Source organism: Stegastes partitus, unplaced genomic scaffold (genome assembly GCF_000690725.1).
Source record: "Stegastes partitus isolate 25-593 unplaced genomic scaffold, Stegastes_partitus-1.0.2 Scaffold150, whole genome shotgun sequence".
NCBI lineage: Eukaryota > Metazoa > Chordata > Actinopteri > Pomacentridae > Stegastes > Stegastes partitus.
The window spans coordinates 299,590-316,141 of NW_007577881.1; the positions used below are offsets into that span (position 1 = coordinate 299,590).

General features: G+C 43.8%; 1 protein-coding gene across 5 annotated transcripts in view; it reads right to left on the reverse strand.

Annotated features, from left to right (window-relative positions):
- Nucleotides 1–16,552, reverse strand: part of frmd4ba (FERM domain containing 4Ba) — a 43,512-nt gene that overhangs the window by 1,826 nt on the left and 25,134 nt on the right. For 2 of the 5 annotated variants that reach the window (XM_008279236.1, XM_008279237.1), the window contains exons 8-22: nucleotides 14,109–14,192; nucleotides 13,273–13,338; nucleotides 12,762–12,819; nucleotides 12,034–12,120; nucleotides 6,829–6,905; nucleotides 6,141–6,279; nucleotides 4,650–4,791; nucleotides 4,412–4,545; nucleotides 4,215–4,331; nucleotides 3,565–3,793; nucleotides 3,385–3,441; nucleotides 3,145–3,283; nucleotides 2,059–2,223; nucleotides 1,165–1,925; nucleotides 927–1,062 (exon numbers count right to left, since the gene is read on the reverse strand). In XM_008279236.1, coding sequence (XP_008277458.1) covers nucleotides 927–1,062; nucleotides 1,165–1,925; nucleotides 2,059–2,223; nucleotides 3,145–3,283; nucleotides 3,385–3,441; nucleotides 3,565–3,793; nucleotides 4,215–4,331; nucleotides 4,412–4,545; nucleotides 4,650–4,791; nucleotides 6,141–6,279; nucleotides 6,829–6,905; nucleotides 12,034–12,120; nucleotides 12,762–12,819; nucleotides 13,273–13,338; nucleotides 14,109–14,192 — 2,391 coding nt within the window. Of the gene's footprint in view, nucleotides 1–299; nucleotides 550–926; nucleotides 1,063–1,164; nucleotides 1,926–2,058; nucleotides 2,224–3,144; nucleotides 3,284–3,384; nucleotides 3,442–3,564; nucleotides 3,794–4,214; nucleotides 4,332–4,411; nucleotides 4,546–4,649; nucleotides 4,792–6,140; nucleotides 6,280–6,828; nucleotides 6,906–12,033; nucleotides 12,121–12,761; nucleotides 12,820–13,272; nucleotides 13,339–14,108; nucleotides 14,193–16,552 lie in introns of those variants that run through there. The other 3 variants (XM_008279234.1, XM_008279233.1, XM_008279235.1) reach the window with 3 other exon arrangements.

Genomic DNA, 16,552 nt, shown 5'->3' on the forward strand with positions numbered 1-16,552 from the left:
GGCAAACAGCAGAGAACAATAAACAAACAAACAAAAGAAGAAAAAAAACAACAGAGCAATAAAGGCTCACTGCAGAGAAATGTGACCACTGGATGACAAAATACCAGCTGGAAGAGGAAGTAGGGCAGGCATGTTTTTTTAAAGAAGCCATGCAGTTATGTTATCATACATGACAAAACATCGAGACATCTCAAAAATGCAAAGTTCACTCCAAAACAACAACAAGCAGACCATGGAGTCACGCTGCAGACACACTGAAAGAGGCAAACGCACAGGCTCCGGCCACTGCTGTTTACTTACTATGAGCTACCTTTAGCAAAGGACACCTTACTGAGCCTGTGGCCTCGGGAGGATTGTGGCTGCGAAGGACTGGAGGTCACCTGCCTGACCCGACAGCCAGGGGAGTAGGAGGAGGAGGGAAGGGAAGAGGAGGGCAGGGAGGAAGTGGAGGGGGAACCGGAGGAGGAAGAACTAGCAGGGTAAAAGGCGCAGCGCCTCTGGCCATCAGGGCTGTGCCAGGAGCCCTTAAAAAGCTGGGAGGTGCCATATCTATAAGAAAGCAGGGGCCGGTGGACAGTTAGGGAGAGCAGAACCATTCTTAAGCTCCGAGGAAGAAGTGACTGCTGGCAGCACAGATCCTGTAATCCTCCTGCTGAACCAAGCTGTCATATTAAATAGCTGGATGTCTGTGGACTCTGTTTCATACTTTAAAGGTGAAGTTGAAGAAAAAAAAGCAACATTTCCTAGACATTAATCCACAGTATTGTTAAGTGTAAGGGATAGCAAAACTCAATAGCAGCTTATAATTTCTGTAGTCATTCATTGTTGGTAATTAAACACTAGTGCTTAGCTCGGGGGATAAGGAGGATCAGGGAGTGGCTTATTGGATAAGGAGAAGAGCTGAGGCCAAGTTTTTTTTTTCTCACCTGTTGTGGGCGGGGTGGCTGTAGGGGGCTGCACTGTATGAGTAGGACTGCGGAGCATGCGTGGGCATGTCGTATTCCAACATATCCCCACTGCTCATGTGGCTGTGCCAGTTTCCACTGGAGGACACTGAGGACACTGGAAAAATGGTACAAGTTAGCAAACAAGCCACTAACATTTGAAACCAGGGTCAATGACATGATACACAGGAGACTGTAACACACGGTGCAGTGGTCTAACCTGATGAGTAGGAAATGTTCCTGTTGTTGTGGCTGTAGGGTGTAGGCATGGTCTGATAGCCCAAGCTGTGCTGGGAGCCTCTGTCGTAGTCGTAGTTGTACGCAGCCTGTTTTTGTGCAGCGTTGCGATGGTACCAGCCTCTCAAGTGTTCAGCCACCAAGGCCTTCTGGATGTTCTTGCTGACCTGCTCAGTGCCGCGGGGCACCGGTCGGTTCCTCGGGGGCCGCAGCGTGGCATATGGGTTCTGTGATATACCATCTATCTCATCGTTACCGTAGTGACTGTGCATGTCATGGCCGTGATAAGCTGTTTGGGTTTGGTGATAGGAGGGGTTGACATTATAATGGCCCTCCATCTCGTTGTCGTACACATAGACTCCATTGGAGTAAGGCTCTGGCTCTGCGTAGCTGGGATAGCCTGTGACATAGTAGGCTGTTGTGGTGGGTCTGGCCCGAGGCTGGTAGGCATAGCCCCGGGTGTCTGGCTGAGCCAGGTTGGGCATGCTGCCAGTGTTGGCGTACAAGTCTTTTCTGTGGCGCCCGCGAGCTCTGCGCCTATGGGTGTGGTTACCGGGAACACTGTACTCGACGCTGGACTGGCTTGTGTAGGAGGAGCCGTCATCAAGGACCTCGGTGCTGTTGCTGCGTCGGGCTGGAGAGACAGTGAAAGCTGGTACAGGCAATTTGGTCTCCGTCATGAACTGAGACTGGGACTCCAGACTCCCACTGCGCTGACGGAAATGTTGTGGAGCATCCTCTGATCTACAATTAAAATCATGATTAATTTACCAGCTGTGCTTTGACTCACCAAAACACATTACAGTTGTTCATGAACCAGAATTTAAGACAACAGAAAGAAAAATACGAAAAATAAAGTCTGTCTCTGAGGCCTTACCTGAGCTGTGTGCTGCTGTATGCATTGCGGGTGAGGAGGGGAGTGGGGGGCATGCTGCGGGCATCACGTGGCTGTCTGGAAGCTGGTTTAAACGGGCTGCTGCAGCTTGATAAGGCATCACTGTGATTGTAGTGGAGCAATTCCTGGACTTGGCCATAATTTAATCTGGAACACAGATAAGAACTATGTTTTCAGGGCATTCATCTCTTCAGGGTAGAGCCTTTTTTATCGAGATTAATACTATTACTCTCTCTACACATGCTCTCAGAATTCAAGGAGAAGAAAAATGTGTTTGCTTGACTGCGGCACTTTAGTCATTGCTCACACCTGAATGACTGCCGTTACATCGTCCATGGATCTTTCTTTTCATGCAACAGCAAGCACTACGGCTGTTAAAAATGATTTTAAATCTCCGAAGCCGACAGTAACACATCACCTGCATTATTTTGTAAACACTCCTCTGCAGTAGCTGCTGTTTAAAATTTCCAGCACCTCTTTCCTGTTTCCCTTTTCCTCTCTCCTCTCAGCTTGGGATTGTTGTGTGCTCCTTCACAGGCAGCGACATGTTTTTTTCCATCTATTTTTAAAGCCGGTGCATTTGGGCTGATAAGAAGGAGATTGTTGGAGAGGCAGGAGAAGGAGGGAGGAGGTGACTGGCAGGAATGCAGCTCTGGATCTACTCTACAGGTCTGTACTAGCTCCATAATTTGAGTCTCCAGAAAAACAACAGTCACGGTGTATGTACACAGACAGCGTTTCAGCCATGTTTTTCAGTCGTCACCTGTGTTTGATGGGACAGATTTCAATTAATTCTAATCAATCCCGCGGTGTCACAGGCTGCAACGTTTTGCTTGCACTATATGTCTCAAAACACGGTCCTAAGTATATTTTTATTTTTTTGGATTGTACACACAGTTACATTGACTATGTGCTGATCTCTAACCGCTACCAAAACATGAAAACACTGTGCCTGAATGCATTCTGTGTAGCTGCCGCTGCTCACGCTGTGCCTTCTGTGTAGTCACACAAACACTTGAAATTAAAAAATATTGATATGCTCCATGAGAGTCAGTGCTAGCTGTATACCTGTTGTCTGAAAGCTGGTCATTGGCAGAGGATCGTCTGTCCTTGTTGTTGTAATGAATATCCAGAGTTTCTGCATGGTGTGGTCTTGGGGAGTACTGGACTGATCTAGATCTCTGCCTCTGGGAACCGAGCTCATCATCTGGGAGATAAAAGTATCATTTAAGTAAAACAGATTTTTTTTTTAATTTTAAGTTGAGAAAGTGATGATGCAGCAAATACATGCACACTGGGCACACTAACCATCATCCAGAGTGAGGCTGTCAGATAGAGAGCTGAGGTCTGAAGGGTGGACATCATCTGGTAAGAGAAGAGAGAAAATGGTCCTCAGAAACACCCCTGATAAACCATTTCCACTCACAGTCTTGTATGTAACTATGAGGCTTTGATATGCAAGCGGTTTTCACTGTTTATGAAATCTACCTGCTAAGATGAGCGAGGCTCTCTGCGTGGGTTTCTTCCCTTTCTTGATCCTATAGGCGTTTATCTCTTTCTCAATCTCCTCCAGCTTCCTCATAGCATCCAGGTAGTTGTTCCTCCTCTTCCTCTTCACCGTCTTGCAGAGGTCGCCCTCATTGGATAGCTTCATGGCTGCTTCCACAATCTTCTGCTGCAAGGCAAACCTGCTCTCCAGATTCCTCAGATGTGGGTCCTGTGGAGAAACACACAAGCGCTCACACAGTTGATAGGGAATTTCCCAAAGATACACAGATCGTGTGACCAAAGACACAGACTTTAAACATCCCTAACACGAGTTAATAGACAAAACACGGAATTTACCTACAAACATACATTTTCAGCCTACTTTTAGTCTTTACTTATATTTCCATTCGTATTCATCCTTCCAGCTGACTTGCAGATGGAAACAAGCCACAGTCACAACATAATGTTTCACTCAAAACATTATGCAATATATACCTCACACCTCACACTTAATCCTCATTTCAAAGTCAGCTGATTGAAATAATCTCTTGGTAAACACAGTGGTGAAATCATGGTGTGTCCTGCCAAATTACACAACAGACGGTAATATCTCATAACAAAAAACACCTCGCAACAATATCTATACTAACCTCATCGTACGGGAAAAGGTCATCCAGCTTGAAGGCTGTCCCAACACGACGTCGAACTGGAGGAGCCTTCTCACCAGTGGCCAAGGGATACTCTTTCGGCAACCTGCCCGTAAGCTCCTGCAGAGAAGAATAATAACCAACAGTCAGCTGAGAGTTTGGACACTTCAGGAAGCAAATCAAACGAGAGAGATACTCACAGCTTCTCTCATGCAGATCTTTTTCAGCTCTTCAAGTTTCTGCGTCAGTGTGTCTTGAAGGTCCTTTTCTTTCTTTTTTAATTCAGAAATCTTCTCCTTCTTCTGTTCCTCGCTGACTTCGGAGTCAGCAGAACCTGAAATACGCACACGTCTGATTAACTACAAATTATAGCCATAAATCATCACTCATCAGTCTGATGTGAAACAGAAGTCATTAGCTGATTAACTCTCTGCTTACCAGCTGAGATGAGGCTTCCATTGCTAGCCATTATTAGCTGATCTTTGCTCTCAATACTGGAAAGTTTACTGATACGTGGGGCAGAGATCTCTGTGAGGTCCATGGCGATGTCTCCTGAACTCCTGGTTGTGGTCATCTTTGACTGTAGGTGAAGGAAGAGAAGGTGAGTAGGAGGAAAAAAGGAGGAGGGGAATGGAGCGAAGGAGGAATTGGGAGTATTTCGTTTTAATGATAGCGCACTGCGATAACGACTGCATTTGCATGGTTGGTACTCGAAGCGCATTGCTCTCTCATCAATCAGTGCAGGCTCTATTCCTGGATGATCACTGACACACCATCTGCCTTCGGGAGAGACAGTGGTTGAATAACCTCATTTGACTGCAGCCACACACGCTCATCCATCTCCACCACAAAATGCACATCACACACTACTCATACTGTATAATAGCCCCGCTGCTCAGCAAATATGCATCATCAATACATACACATGAGGCTCGAGTGTATCTTCAGGGCATTGGTGAGGTTTTACCGCCTGCACAAGGAATTAAGGTGCTAATACAATGTGCCTTTCCCAGCTATTAATGGCACAGTCATAAAAACCACGTTTGCCTTCCACACTAAACACACATTTTAAATAGCACATTGAGGTTTACTTTGAGTGTTTCCTCTTAAGCCGCAGCCAAATGCAAAAACAGCCAAAATACTACAACATTATTCTGAATATTATATCTACAGAGTGATAAAAAAAAAACCTTTCCTCCACAGCAATTACAAGCTTTTGTTCTTTTCAATTTCAACTCCAGCCTCCTCGTTATCTACCCCCCCCTTGTTAAAGTGAAGCAGGGAGGTACATTAGATAACTGCGAAGATATTTCTTTTATTATAAGGACCAAGCAATGTTCTATCATACAGCTAACCCGAGTGGAACCAATTTCATTCTAAAACTGAAAGTCAGGAATATCCCTTTGTCAATGCATTTACAGAGGTCACGGGAGACGTGAATCAGGCAGTGCATCACATGATGGAGAATCAGCGTGACAAGAGGCTGTGACACAACATAACTTTTAAAAGCTGTATGTTCCGCTTCAAACTGAAAAAAAGAATAACAACCTCTGTGTGTCTAGAAGCTACTCATTTTACAAGCCAACTCCATGGCTCAGCCTGACATCAGTCAGACGGCAATGAATATTATCACCCAAAATTATGTTCTTAACATGGTCACATTGCTTGACAAACTGTAAAGCAGCCTGTTATTTTCCCTTGCAGCATTGCCCTGTCAGACCTACATTACACACACACACAGGTCTAACCCTGATCACTAGGTGGGCCACCTGTGCAGGTCACCAGACGCTCAGCATGCTCTCTAAATGTGTCACACAGTGTAAAAAAATCAGTGTAAAAATAGATTGTGTTTTTTTAAACAATATTTGAGCAGGTAGAGAATGTGAACAAGGCAATGTGAATCAGGTAGGGGACAGCAGCCAGACTCACTTTGCTTTGCTTCCTGTCCAGGTAGAATTGGTGCTGACTGATGGCCATCACCCAGATGGTTTTAATCAGAGAGTGGCTGGCATACCATGTGTGAATAACCAGCCCAGTCTGTCCGAAAGTTCGCTTGGTCACTGTTCTTCTGTGGAGCATAATAAGACAGACAGTCTGTACATGTACTCATGCAAGAAGCAAATCTGTTCAGTTGCTGCACACAAAAAACTAAACACTTGATGGTAGATAAACAAGGCTTTAATTAAGATAAAAAAGATGCGTTAAGCAAAGATTAGAAAAGAATTATCATTAAATCCAATTAAACTTTGTGGGTCTTTGTGTAATAATATACTCAAGAGAGATGAGTAGCAATTTTAAACATGAAACAGTCAGTGGGATTTAATAACAGCTTTAGAAGCTTGAAGTGCCACATTAAAGCCTGTGTGAAGGGCAGAGGTCTTACACCGACCTTCGAATAATAAAGTGTTCCTTGAACCGCAGGAAAACACTCATTTCACAGATAGGTTAAAGCCATTAACAAGGTGTCCTAAATGGGCCACTGGCTGCAGATGCCCTTCACAGTACGTAAGGTGGAGGATAAGGACATCTGAAGCAAGAGCAGCAGCTAAAATGGGAACACTTCAAAACACAGGGAAAGCAGATCAGTTGAGATGAATTAAGTGGTTTGTCTTCTGACCTGTGTGGGTCGTTCACTTCCACTGCAAATTTCTTCTCGCGGAAATACAAATTCTCCAACTGCTTCCACTGAAACAACTGCAGAGAGATAGAGACGGTTCAGCAGAGAGGCAGAGAGGGAGGGGTAGAGAGACATTACACACCACTGAGTACACAAGCCAACAGAGGACTATTGATTGAAATGTGGAATTACAGTACATAAACAGAAAAGTCATTTGATATACTACAGCTGTATAACACACATTCACATCAATTTACTCAGAAAAACTAGAAGCTTCCCACATGAGAGGGTTCAATCTTTGCTAAAAGACAGCACAGCGGGCAGGCAGGTATTAAAATAACTGGCTTTGTTTCAGCCACAGCAGCCTGCCTTTTAGAACAGCTTACAATATACACAATACAGCAGCTGAAGCTGTGAATGGGACTCAGTAGGCCAGCCAGTCAGGTGTAAGTTCGGGCTAACACAGGAGCAATTATAATGCTGCTGCAACTGCAGGGAGTAAAATCATGCCAGGCGGAAAGCCAGCTCCTCATTTCATTCTGCTGTGGAGGAAAACAGAGGCAGGACTTCTCTCGGTGTCAGAATGAAACATCTGCTCCACTGATAGCGGGTTAACTAAACAGATTTGGAGGCACTTGCCTGTGAACAGCACTTCCCGGCTCTCATTTTGAAAGAAAAGATAAAACACTCGGGCTGAGATTAATGTTCACAAAAACAGCTTTATCTGATAACCAACATAGAAGTTGACAACATAAACGCTCCAAACTACAGAGAGATTGTGCTCTGGGTAAGAAATCACCATGAGCTGACACATCCAATTCCACTCGGACAAACGCGCTCGCTGAATTCAAAGCACATTACATATCTTCCTTTACAACAGTGTTAGACAGAGTGCCTGTATATATCATTTAAAACGCACCACACTAAAGCAGCCATTGAAAGAAGCACACAAGGAGCCAAAAACCTGAAAACTATTTAAATCAGCTTGACAGGTAACTGGTGGACACAATAACATTGCTTACCGTGAAGGGTATTTCTGCGCTTATCAAATCCCTGCGGAATTCACTTGGGTTTGTATTGAATCCTTTGACTTTGAGTTTCCCACAGGGCTAGAGCTTCCTCGAACAATACTCTCTCTTGTCTGTTCTCAGGGATCTAGATAGGTGTTGCAAGAGTTTCAGCTGAGATGGCCACACCCCCTCAACCACCAACCCCTCCTCCTGCTCTGACATCACGGACACCTCACGCTTCCTTCAAGGCTTTGTACTGCTCTGCGCTGCTCTCTCTCTCTCTCCTATACAGCCCTCTTCCGTCTCAGTCAGACCAGATGAGCAGGTTATAGACAAGTATTTGCTAAGCCAGTTTTTTGCCATGTTTAAAGACATTTCACCTCTGCTCTACTTCCCATCGCTGCTTCACATGTAATCCGGGAAGTTCTCTGCTTTTCATATTCTAAATACCACTAAAGCATTGTTCTGTAGCTGAATCTACTACAAGCGTCCCCCCCACCAGGCAAACACGTAAGCAATATGTTACTACAGTGTAATCATTAATAGCAGGCATCAAGTAAAGACAAGTGAGCACAGAGCAGAGTTTTTAACTGATTTTACTTACATTAGCTGACAAACTGAAATCTCAGTTCTACACCAGATGATTTGTATGTATTATAAACGCTATTTAATACAGGGTATCAGCATGGTGGATCACTCCATGTGCTGCTGCAGCCAGTACTGCACTCTTTAGTGAGTGTGCTGATGAGAGGAAGAGCATTGTACTTAATGAACAAAGGGAACCAGCCGGCAGGACGCATCCAAAAACCTAATCTCATTGTGGAGGGAACCTCACACTAATTCACACCCCCCAGTCGCTATCACTCTGCATCATTTACATAGTAATAACAGATAATAAAGGTCTACCCAGTAAACACACACTTTCCCTGGATCCTTCATCCTATTAGTGAAACTCTACACTGTGTAGCAGCGCATGGATGAAACCAATAGAAGACTCTGCTGTGTGACTAAAATATGATAAGGATGTGACACACCTCAAACACTACAATCACAAGACTGCCAGTAGTCCATTTAAACGGAAACGGTCCAAGAAATCATTCAGTGACTCATTACACCTCACGTAGAGTAAACGAAAGTAACCATTTTCTTAAAACAAGGAAAGATCAGCGTAACAGTATACAAAATTTCTGTGTCTTGTGTATGTACATGTCCCTTGTTTTCAACAAATGTCTCGTTACAGGCAGGTGGAAGTGTGCCAGAAATGCCTGTGGTTTCAGCTGGGATCAGGCTGTTCAGATCCAGATCTCGCTCGCAACCCAAGGACCCCCAGGGCCACCAGTGCACAAAATCATAAATGGATGAAAACGTGTCAAAGGGTCTGACTCACATGTCTGTACAGAAAAAGATCTGCCCCACCCTTCGCATAGCACGTCACATACCAACACCGGCTGGTTGGCAACGCTGTACGTTTCCACAACATGACACACGGCAGAAAATTGTGAAAATGCGACAGGAGAAAGATACCGGAAGGAACTTTATCCAGTTTTTATTCATGAAAGGGGAAGTTGGATAAAAAAATCTATGTGAGCAGGGAGAATGTCAGTTCAGTTTTTATTAAAACATTCTTTATTTTTCTTGTAAAGACACCTTTCAGTTCTTTCAGGTCTTTTCATATCATGTCATTATTACCCCAGGCTGACGTTCATGATAAACTGAAGATTTGTTTTGGTTCTGCTGGCTCACCATATATCTGGACCAGCATGTGGTCTTAAAGAGTGTCTCATTACATGCTGGGAGAGAGCCCAAGTGACAGAGAGAGAGAAGCACAGACAGCAGAGTCTTGCGAAAGTCAGTCTTGTGATCCACTTCAGCCCCATCAAATTTCCCAAAAAAACACATACTGCTGTGATGCTCAATTTTCATTTTGCATACTGAATAGTTTCTAATCCTCCTTCTGAACATGCAGTGATGTTGCATCTTTCCTCTCTCCTATGTTCACTTCAGATCTTTGGGATACATAATCTATGCTTTTTATCTACATGCTCATATGCGCTGCATCTATGCATAATGGAAATGACAGGGTATTCACTTTACTGAAGTATCACTTCTCTCAAGCACAGCAGGGAGACGGAGCTTTTGAGTTGCAGGCTATTCAGTCAGGAGTGATCAAGCTGGCATGCATGCAGAGAAGATAATATGAGGTTAAGCTATCCTATTGCTTTCAAAGATATTTACTAAACTTAAAAAAAAAATACAGCACTGAGCAAAAGTTTTAGTTACTTCCAATGTTTAGATTCCTATTTATCATGCAGTACCATCAGGGAGGCATCGAACTGGACCCAAATTAATTCTGCCACGTGACAACGAAGCTAAACACACAGCCACCCTCCAACAGTTTTAAAGGATGATCACACCAGCTAATGATTTATTTATTTTTTTGTGCTGTTTACCACACGTTAATAGATTAAAACTAGCATCATGTAGCATCCTCACTTTATTCTGAGTGTATGAAACCTTTGCAGAGTATTGCATTAAAAATATCCCAAACTGCACTGGTGGTCAACCGACCTCCCACTACTACTAATGCTAAATCCAGGCCTAGCCCCCTCTGCAGATGACTGTTTTGTATTGTTTGATCAATTGTGTTCCCTCCAAGACACACACTCATAGATTACCATAATGAATGCAGCATGCTGAGAGGGGCAGGGCAGAGGGCAAGGAGGGATGGGCTGGTCTCAATACAGGGGCTGTGAGCTAAGACAGGAAGCACTATCAATATTCCCCAGATATAGAGGTCTCCCTTTAAGGCAAAAGGAAAGTAGGCGCACACATCCAATTATCAGCAAGAGCAACAAAAAAGGTCATTTAAAGAGGCAACATTTTTTCCCACAACAGGAAACTCTTGAGTTTCTCATGTGCCTATCTATTCCTTGAGTTAGAAAAGGCACAGTCTAGTTTTGATGAACCCTTGTAGCACCCCAACACACTCACTGCTGTCCCTGAACACCAAACAACGACCCAGCCACTCAGCTGGCAGTGTGCCAGTCCCCGGTCCTAATGCCCTGCAGCTTCCCACGAAGCACCATAATTACACCTCCACTAGGAGGGCTGGGGAGAGGCGCTCTGCCTGTGCCCATTAATGCTCCGGTATTCAGTGTAACAGCACACCCTGCTATGTCAACACCCTGCCATATAACAACAGCTATGATGAGTCTAATGAAAGTGGCTGCCGAGTAACACTAGGTTGGGATATTCCTAAATAGCACCTCACAAACGAGGGGGACGGGAATCACAGCCACACAGTACACACGTTTAAAACTTAAGGCGCGGGAGCTGTAAAGTTTTCTACGTTACATATTTCCTGAAATGACCAAGAGCCACCATGGAGCTAAAAAGTAGAGTCTGATATTTTAAGAAACCATTTTTTAAAATGAATTAAGTCTGTATTAGTGTAAAAGAAACACTAATGATAATTGTTTAACTGTTTTTTTTACACTTGTGGTACACAACCAGCTACAACATTACACTGGTACAAAAAATTGACTTGCACATTTTTTTCCAAGTGTAAGTATTTGTACATTTACCCCTTTAAACTCAGCAAGTAGAGCTGTTTTATAATCCCTACAACTGTTCATTCCACTCTTGCCAGTACTGGTTCTTAGTGTATTTGCTCTTACACTTACAGCCTTGACTGCACTGAGTACATACTGCCACTCCAAAATATTTTCCCCATCTGTGTTCCTCTTTCTCCTGACTGGCATGGGAACCAGGGTCTTAATTACGCCTATTTACAGTCTGGATGGATCATTAACTAGCTAACAAGAAACGTGTGGATGAAAGCTGGGGTTTTAGCTGACAATTAAACTACTTCAATGACTCTCAATATTACATACTTTCACAAAGTTTGCTGGTAACTTTGCATCTGATGATTTACTTGCTGGTGTATCAGATGTCACTTGTAAGAAAACCGAATCAAGTTTATTTATGACGCACACACCCGAAGTTAGTCCCAGAGGCCCTGTACCCTTAAATCTTTGACAAAGATGAGAAAAAACCTCCACACACAAAAAAACAACAAACAGACATAGTATCTGAAGTGGTTTAGTTTGGTATTGAAATCCCACATTTTCAGATGAAAACTGAAACAGCTGAGGCAACTGAGGCAGTTAGAAAAAAATACAAAAATTCAACCTACCTTTCTTGGTTTCAGCTTATCCTGCAAATCGTACTGGCCGATGCCTTTGTAGCTGACTCCCAGCCACCACGGTATTCCCTGCTTGTCCTGCATGAAAGCATACACACACACACCACTCATTAGAGGTAGCTTTATTGGTGGGAGTTTAAAAAAGAAAAAAAAAAAAAGAAAACAGGCCTGTTACCAACGCAATTACCCCATTAGGCTCACAGCAATAGCAACACGAGAACAGATCAAATGCATTATAGGCCTTAAAATCTCTGCAAGCCCAACAAAGTCATTTTAACGCTGGTGTTTGATCTCCTTAGACACCTTGATTTAATAGGGTTTGGTAGGAAAAAGTCAGTGGATGTGTGTAAACGCAAGAAGAATTGAATGGATGAACCCTTTAAAAAATGCTGAAGTCAACATGCTGCAATGGTTTCGTCCACATTTGGCCTAATTCTTTTGAATGATTTAAGGTTTAATTTTGGAATAAGCCAGTTTGTCACATTCTCTTACCACCCTACCAGAGGGAGCATGGATCTGCATGCTCTCACTGTAACATACATGTTTTGTTGCCTTAGCTGCAGCAAACACTTTAGGGAAAGGCTTATGATTCAAGCATATAAATAAGTAAATAAGGGTTAGATTGATGCGTTGGATTAGATGCAGAAAGCAACCTGAATATGTTGACACAAGCTCATTCAAGGGTGAAGCTACTGTATGACTCAGGGCACTGCTGTTACCTTCACTTGGTAATAATGGACTCCATATGTCGGCAGGGACTCCACCAGGGCCAGATACCTTCAGTGAAAGAGGAACAGGTTAACAGGAATCCAGCCACTTACACTTCATCACTGTCATCTCGTAGCTGTTGTACAACAGACAGAGTGGGATTTAAGCTACAGTCATTGAGAAGCCACAGTCATTTGCAGTGGCAAGCTGATCGATTTGTTTCAGGGCCATGACAGAGGGAGGGAGAGTCCATTGATCAGTTCAAGGGCACAAATCATCTGAGCGTAAAATAGCCAGGGTTGAACAGAGTTACAGTCAGGGGAAAAACACAGTAGAGGACTGACATCCTCCCCAAGGCTGGCTGGCTGCCTACTTTAAGAGCACCTCCTCTAATTAATGACACATTCTGGCATAGTGACAGCCACCTCTTTAACAACAGCCACCAGAGTGCAGACACATGGGGATAAAATGTGCAAATCATTTTTAAAATACAAAAATACTATATTTGTTTGCATGACTTACTGTACAATGGCTTGTCCTCTGGTAAGTCCCTTCAGCTTCTTGTAATGTTCAATTACTTTGTCTTCACTGTAAATGGATAGATAAAACATTTAATGAATAATCCATCAAGTGTAACACTTTCTAGCCACAGAGGGATTGTTGTGAGAGGGCCCTTTCTTTGACACACATTCTGTCTGCTCATGCAGAAAATGCAGTCTGCCCTACTGGCCTGCTGATGGCTTCCATCTACCTCTACCGCAAATGCATCCCATTTACTTCCCACTGTAATCATCTCTTTTAACAGCACAGCGACACTGCAAACTCACTGCGGCCTAACAGACATAAAGAGAGACAGACAGATGTGCACGTGTGGCCGCCACAAGACTGTGAGTTTAATTAGGACATTAAACCGATGGATCTGCCTCAAGTCTGCTGCAGCCTCAGATGACCAAGAGACGGGGCAAGCAGAGGTGCAACAACAGCAATGTGGAATAAAGAGACAGACAGCAATCTTTCAGACAGTCAGCACCTCCCTGTGCTCTCTTAGGGCTAATGAGCAAACATAATTAACACAACCCAGGCACTAATGAGTCACCCCATCAGTGCGAAACCCATCTGCTAACTAACAGTCAGGTCTGTATGCACCTTCACACCTAAAATTGCTCTTCTGGGGGAAAGCCTGCTTTGCATAACCTGGCGTTTCTGACCTGTGGGGACATTTCACAGCTGAATTTTAATTATATGTTATAAAGGAAGGGCCGTTGTATTGTTCGAAGCCCAACAGACTACTCAGAACTAACCCACAGACCCCTCACCCTCATTCCTTTTGTGGTTGTCCAAGAGCGCAGATATCTTACCAGTAATTGAGAGATGGGTGCTCCCTTAATACTCTGGTGGGCAGGACTGGTAGCTGCTTCAGGTCCGATGTGGCAGTGTCAGCACTGAAAAACAAAGCACATACAAACTTTACAAACAGTAAATGTGTTCAGTTCCAATACCAATATCCTTTCTAGATCTGTTCAGTGTCACAGCAAGGCACTGGTAATTGACAATGGTCTGTTTCCACACATTATGGCTTAATTATGTAGTTTTCCTGTACATGAAAATCTAATTCAGAAGTCGAGAGTATTCTAATATGACCTTAAAATGAGTGCTACATACCAGCATGCAGAACATAAGAACAGAAAAGGTAAATGTTTACAAAGTCTAAAAATGTGTTGGAGAAATTTCTTCACGTGTTCGTACTTTCACGGTGTGGTTTAAATTTCTATCATAAGGCATGACAGCAATAATTCATGTTTGCAAACCTTATGAAAGAGTACAGTGTCAGGTTATTGTTTTCATCTTTCTTCTCTTAACTGCTTGCCAAGACTAAACTTGAGCTTCACTCATGTCTTGCCAGGCTTAGTTTACAAAAGCACGTGCAGAGGCTTTAAGTCATAAGGCGCCTTTCAAGTGACTTGTAGAGAAATCTTTCATGCAGGTTCTCTGCAGTAATATATCTCACAGTTATGCTATAGTATGTAGGTAAACAACAGTATATTAAATGATCCTACACGATCCTCACAAGATCCTTACAAACGCTCAAAGTTCTGCAATAAACAAATGACTGACCAGGTTATCTGTACAGACAAATTGTGGTGTTTGTCCCTGTCAAGGTCTGTGATAATGAAGTATGAGCCACTCCAACCTCATGTAGGAGGGAGCACTGGGTCTACAGTTTCTGCTGGACAAAAACAGCTCTGGCTTGGCGGGCCAGTCCAGTGGAGACCTGAACAAAAGCCATTCACAAGCACTTGGCAGCCTCTGCCTGTGTTGAAAAGCATTGTATGGGCCGGCGCTGTTACAAAACAGTCCGTGGCCTCTCAGACAGGACTTCAATGTGTAGGTCGGACCATATGTAATATAAAGCTATTACAACATCCTCAGCTCTTGTACCAGTTCAGTCTATAGCAACCTCAGCATAATAAAGTAAGACTACTGGATGATTTTAAGCTAAAAGCCATTTGACCTTGTGTTGACTTTGTGGGCATCAGTTTAACTCTTCTTCTTCAAAGATAATGAATTTAACATCCTCTGACGTGGCATGATAGAACCATAATGATTCAGTTATGTGAACCAGCTTACTAAACAAAAACAAGGGTAAGCCACTGCAAGGGCAGAGGCACTTGAATCACTCTTCCCTGTAGCTACCTCTCCTAGGTTGACTGGGTTTTGCTGCCACGGCACTTAGTTGTGTGTTTGATGGCATACATTTTATGGGGAGCTGGGCCCTGGTGTTGTCGGGGTGATCTACTCTGCAGCCGCGCTGCCGTGTCAGCAATCTGGAATTCATTACTACGTCTGTTATCTTCCCGCAGCCTGCAGCGTGGGGGCGATTCCTACACCCGGTACAGCCCAGCCCAGTGCAGCCTACCCAGTGTGGGAGACATAATGCTCATGTGTCAGCTATTCCATAGGGCTGAGACATGGTGACTTCGAAGGGAGCACAATGAGAGAGCTGGTTGCTGTGAATGAACCACTAACTACAGGCTACACCTGCAAATAGAACTGAGGACGAAAACTGTCTGGGTGTAATATTGGTTCATGTGTGGTACATCTCGAACCCAACTGACACTCAAGTGAATTTAGAATCACTTGCAGATCATGCATTTGAACAGAATAATATCTGAAGCTCACTTTGAAAGTGAATACAAACATACAAGGAAATTCCCCCAGTAGCTCTTAAAGCTGTGAGGTATAATTAAAGACATTAATCAAATCAGTGTTTTCCACAACGCTTTCCATCAACCCCCAGAGAACAGTTGCAACATGTTGCACTCAGCTGTGGATTATAACTGCAGGTGGTGAAAGCAAAAGCAATAAAGTGTGAATCAGTATGGCAACACAAGATCCAATGCAATACGAACACAGCAAAGGGAATTCTAACACATTAGGAGTACAATGGGAAACCTGATGGTGCATTAATTCAATGCACAGCAGGGGGTCGGCCCACACGGCCACAATAACATGACTACAGTGAGTCCTCCTGACGCCAAGTTGTCTGCAATTGGACAGTCGGTCTGGCTCATCCCTCTTAAGGCAGCTGGCTGTGGGAGGAGGGCTCCCTGACTCCTCCACAGCTAATCTTACTGCTCCAGGACCCTTTGCTGATACAGTGAGAGGAGACACATTTATATCATACGCTTCATGATGGGATTTACTGCGCCTGTTCTCTCAAAGAAGTAGAAATAAAGGACATCACTGACAGGGATGAGAAATATGGCTACAGGACAGTGGTGGATGCACCAATTCAATAACA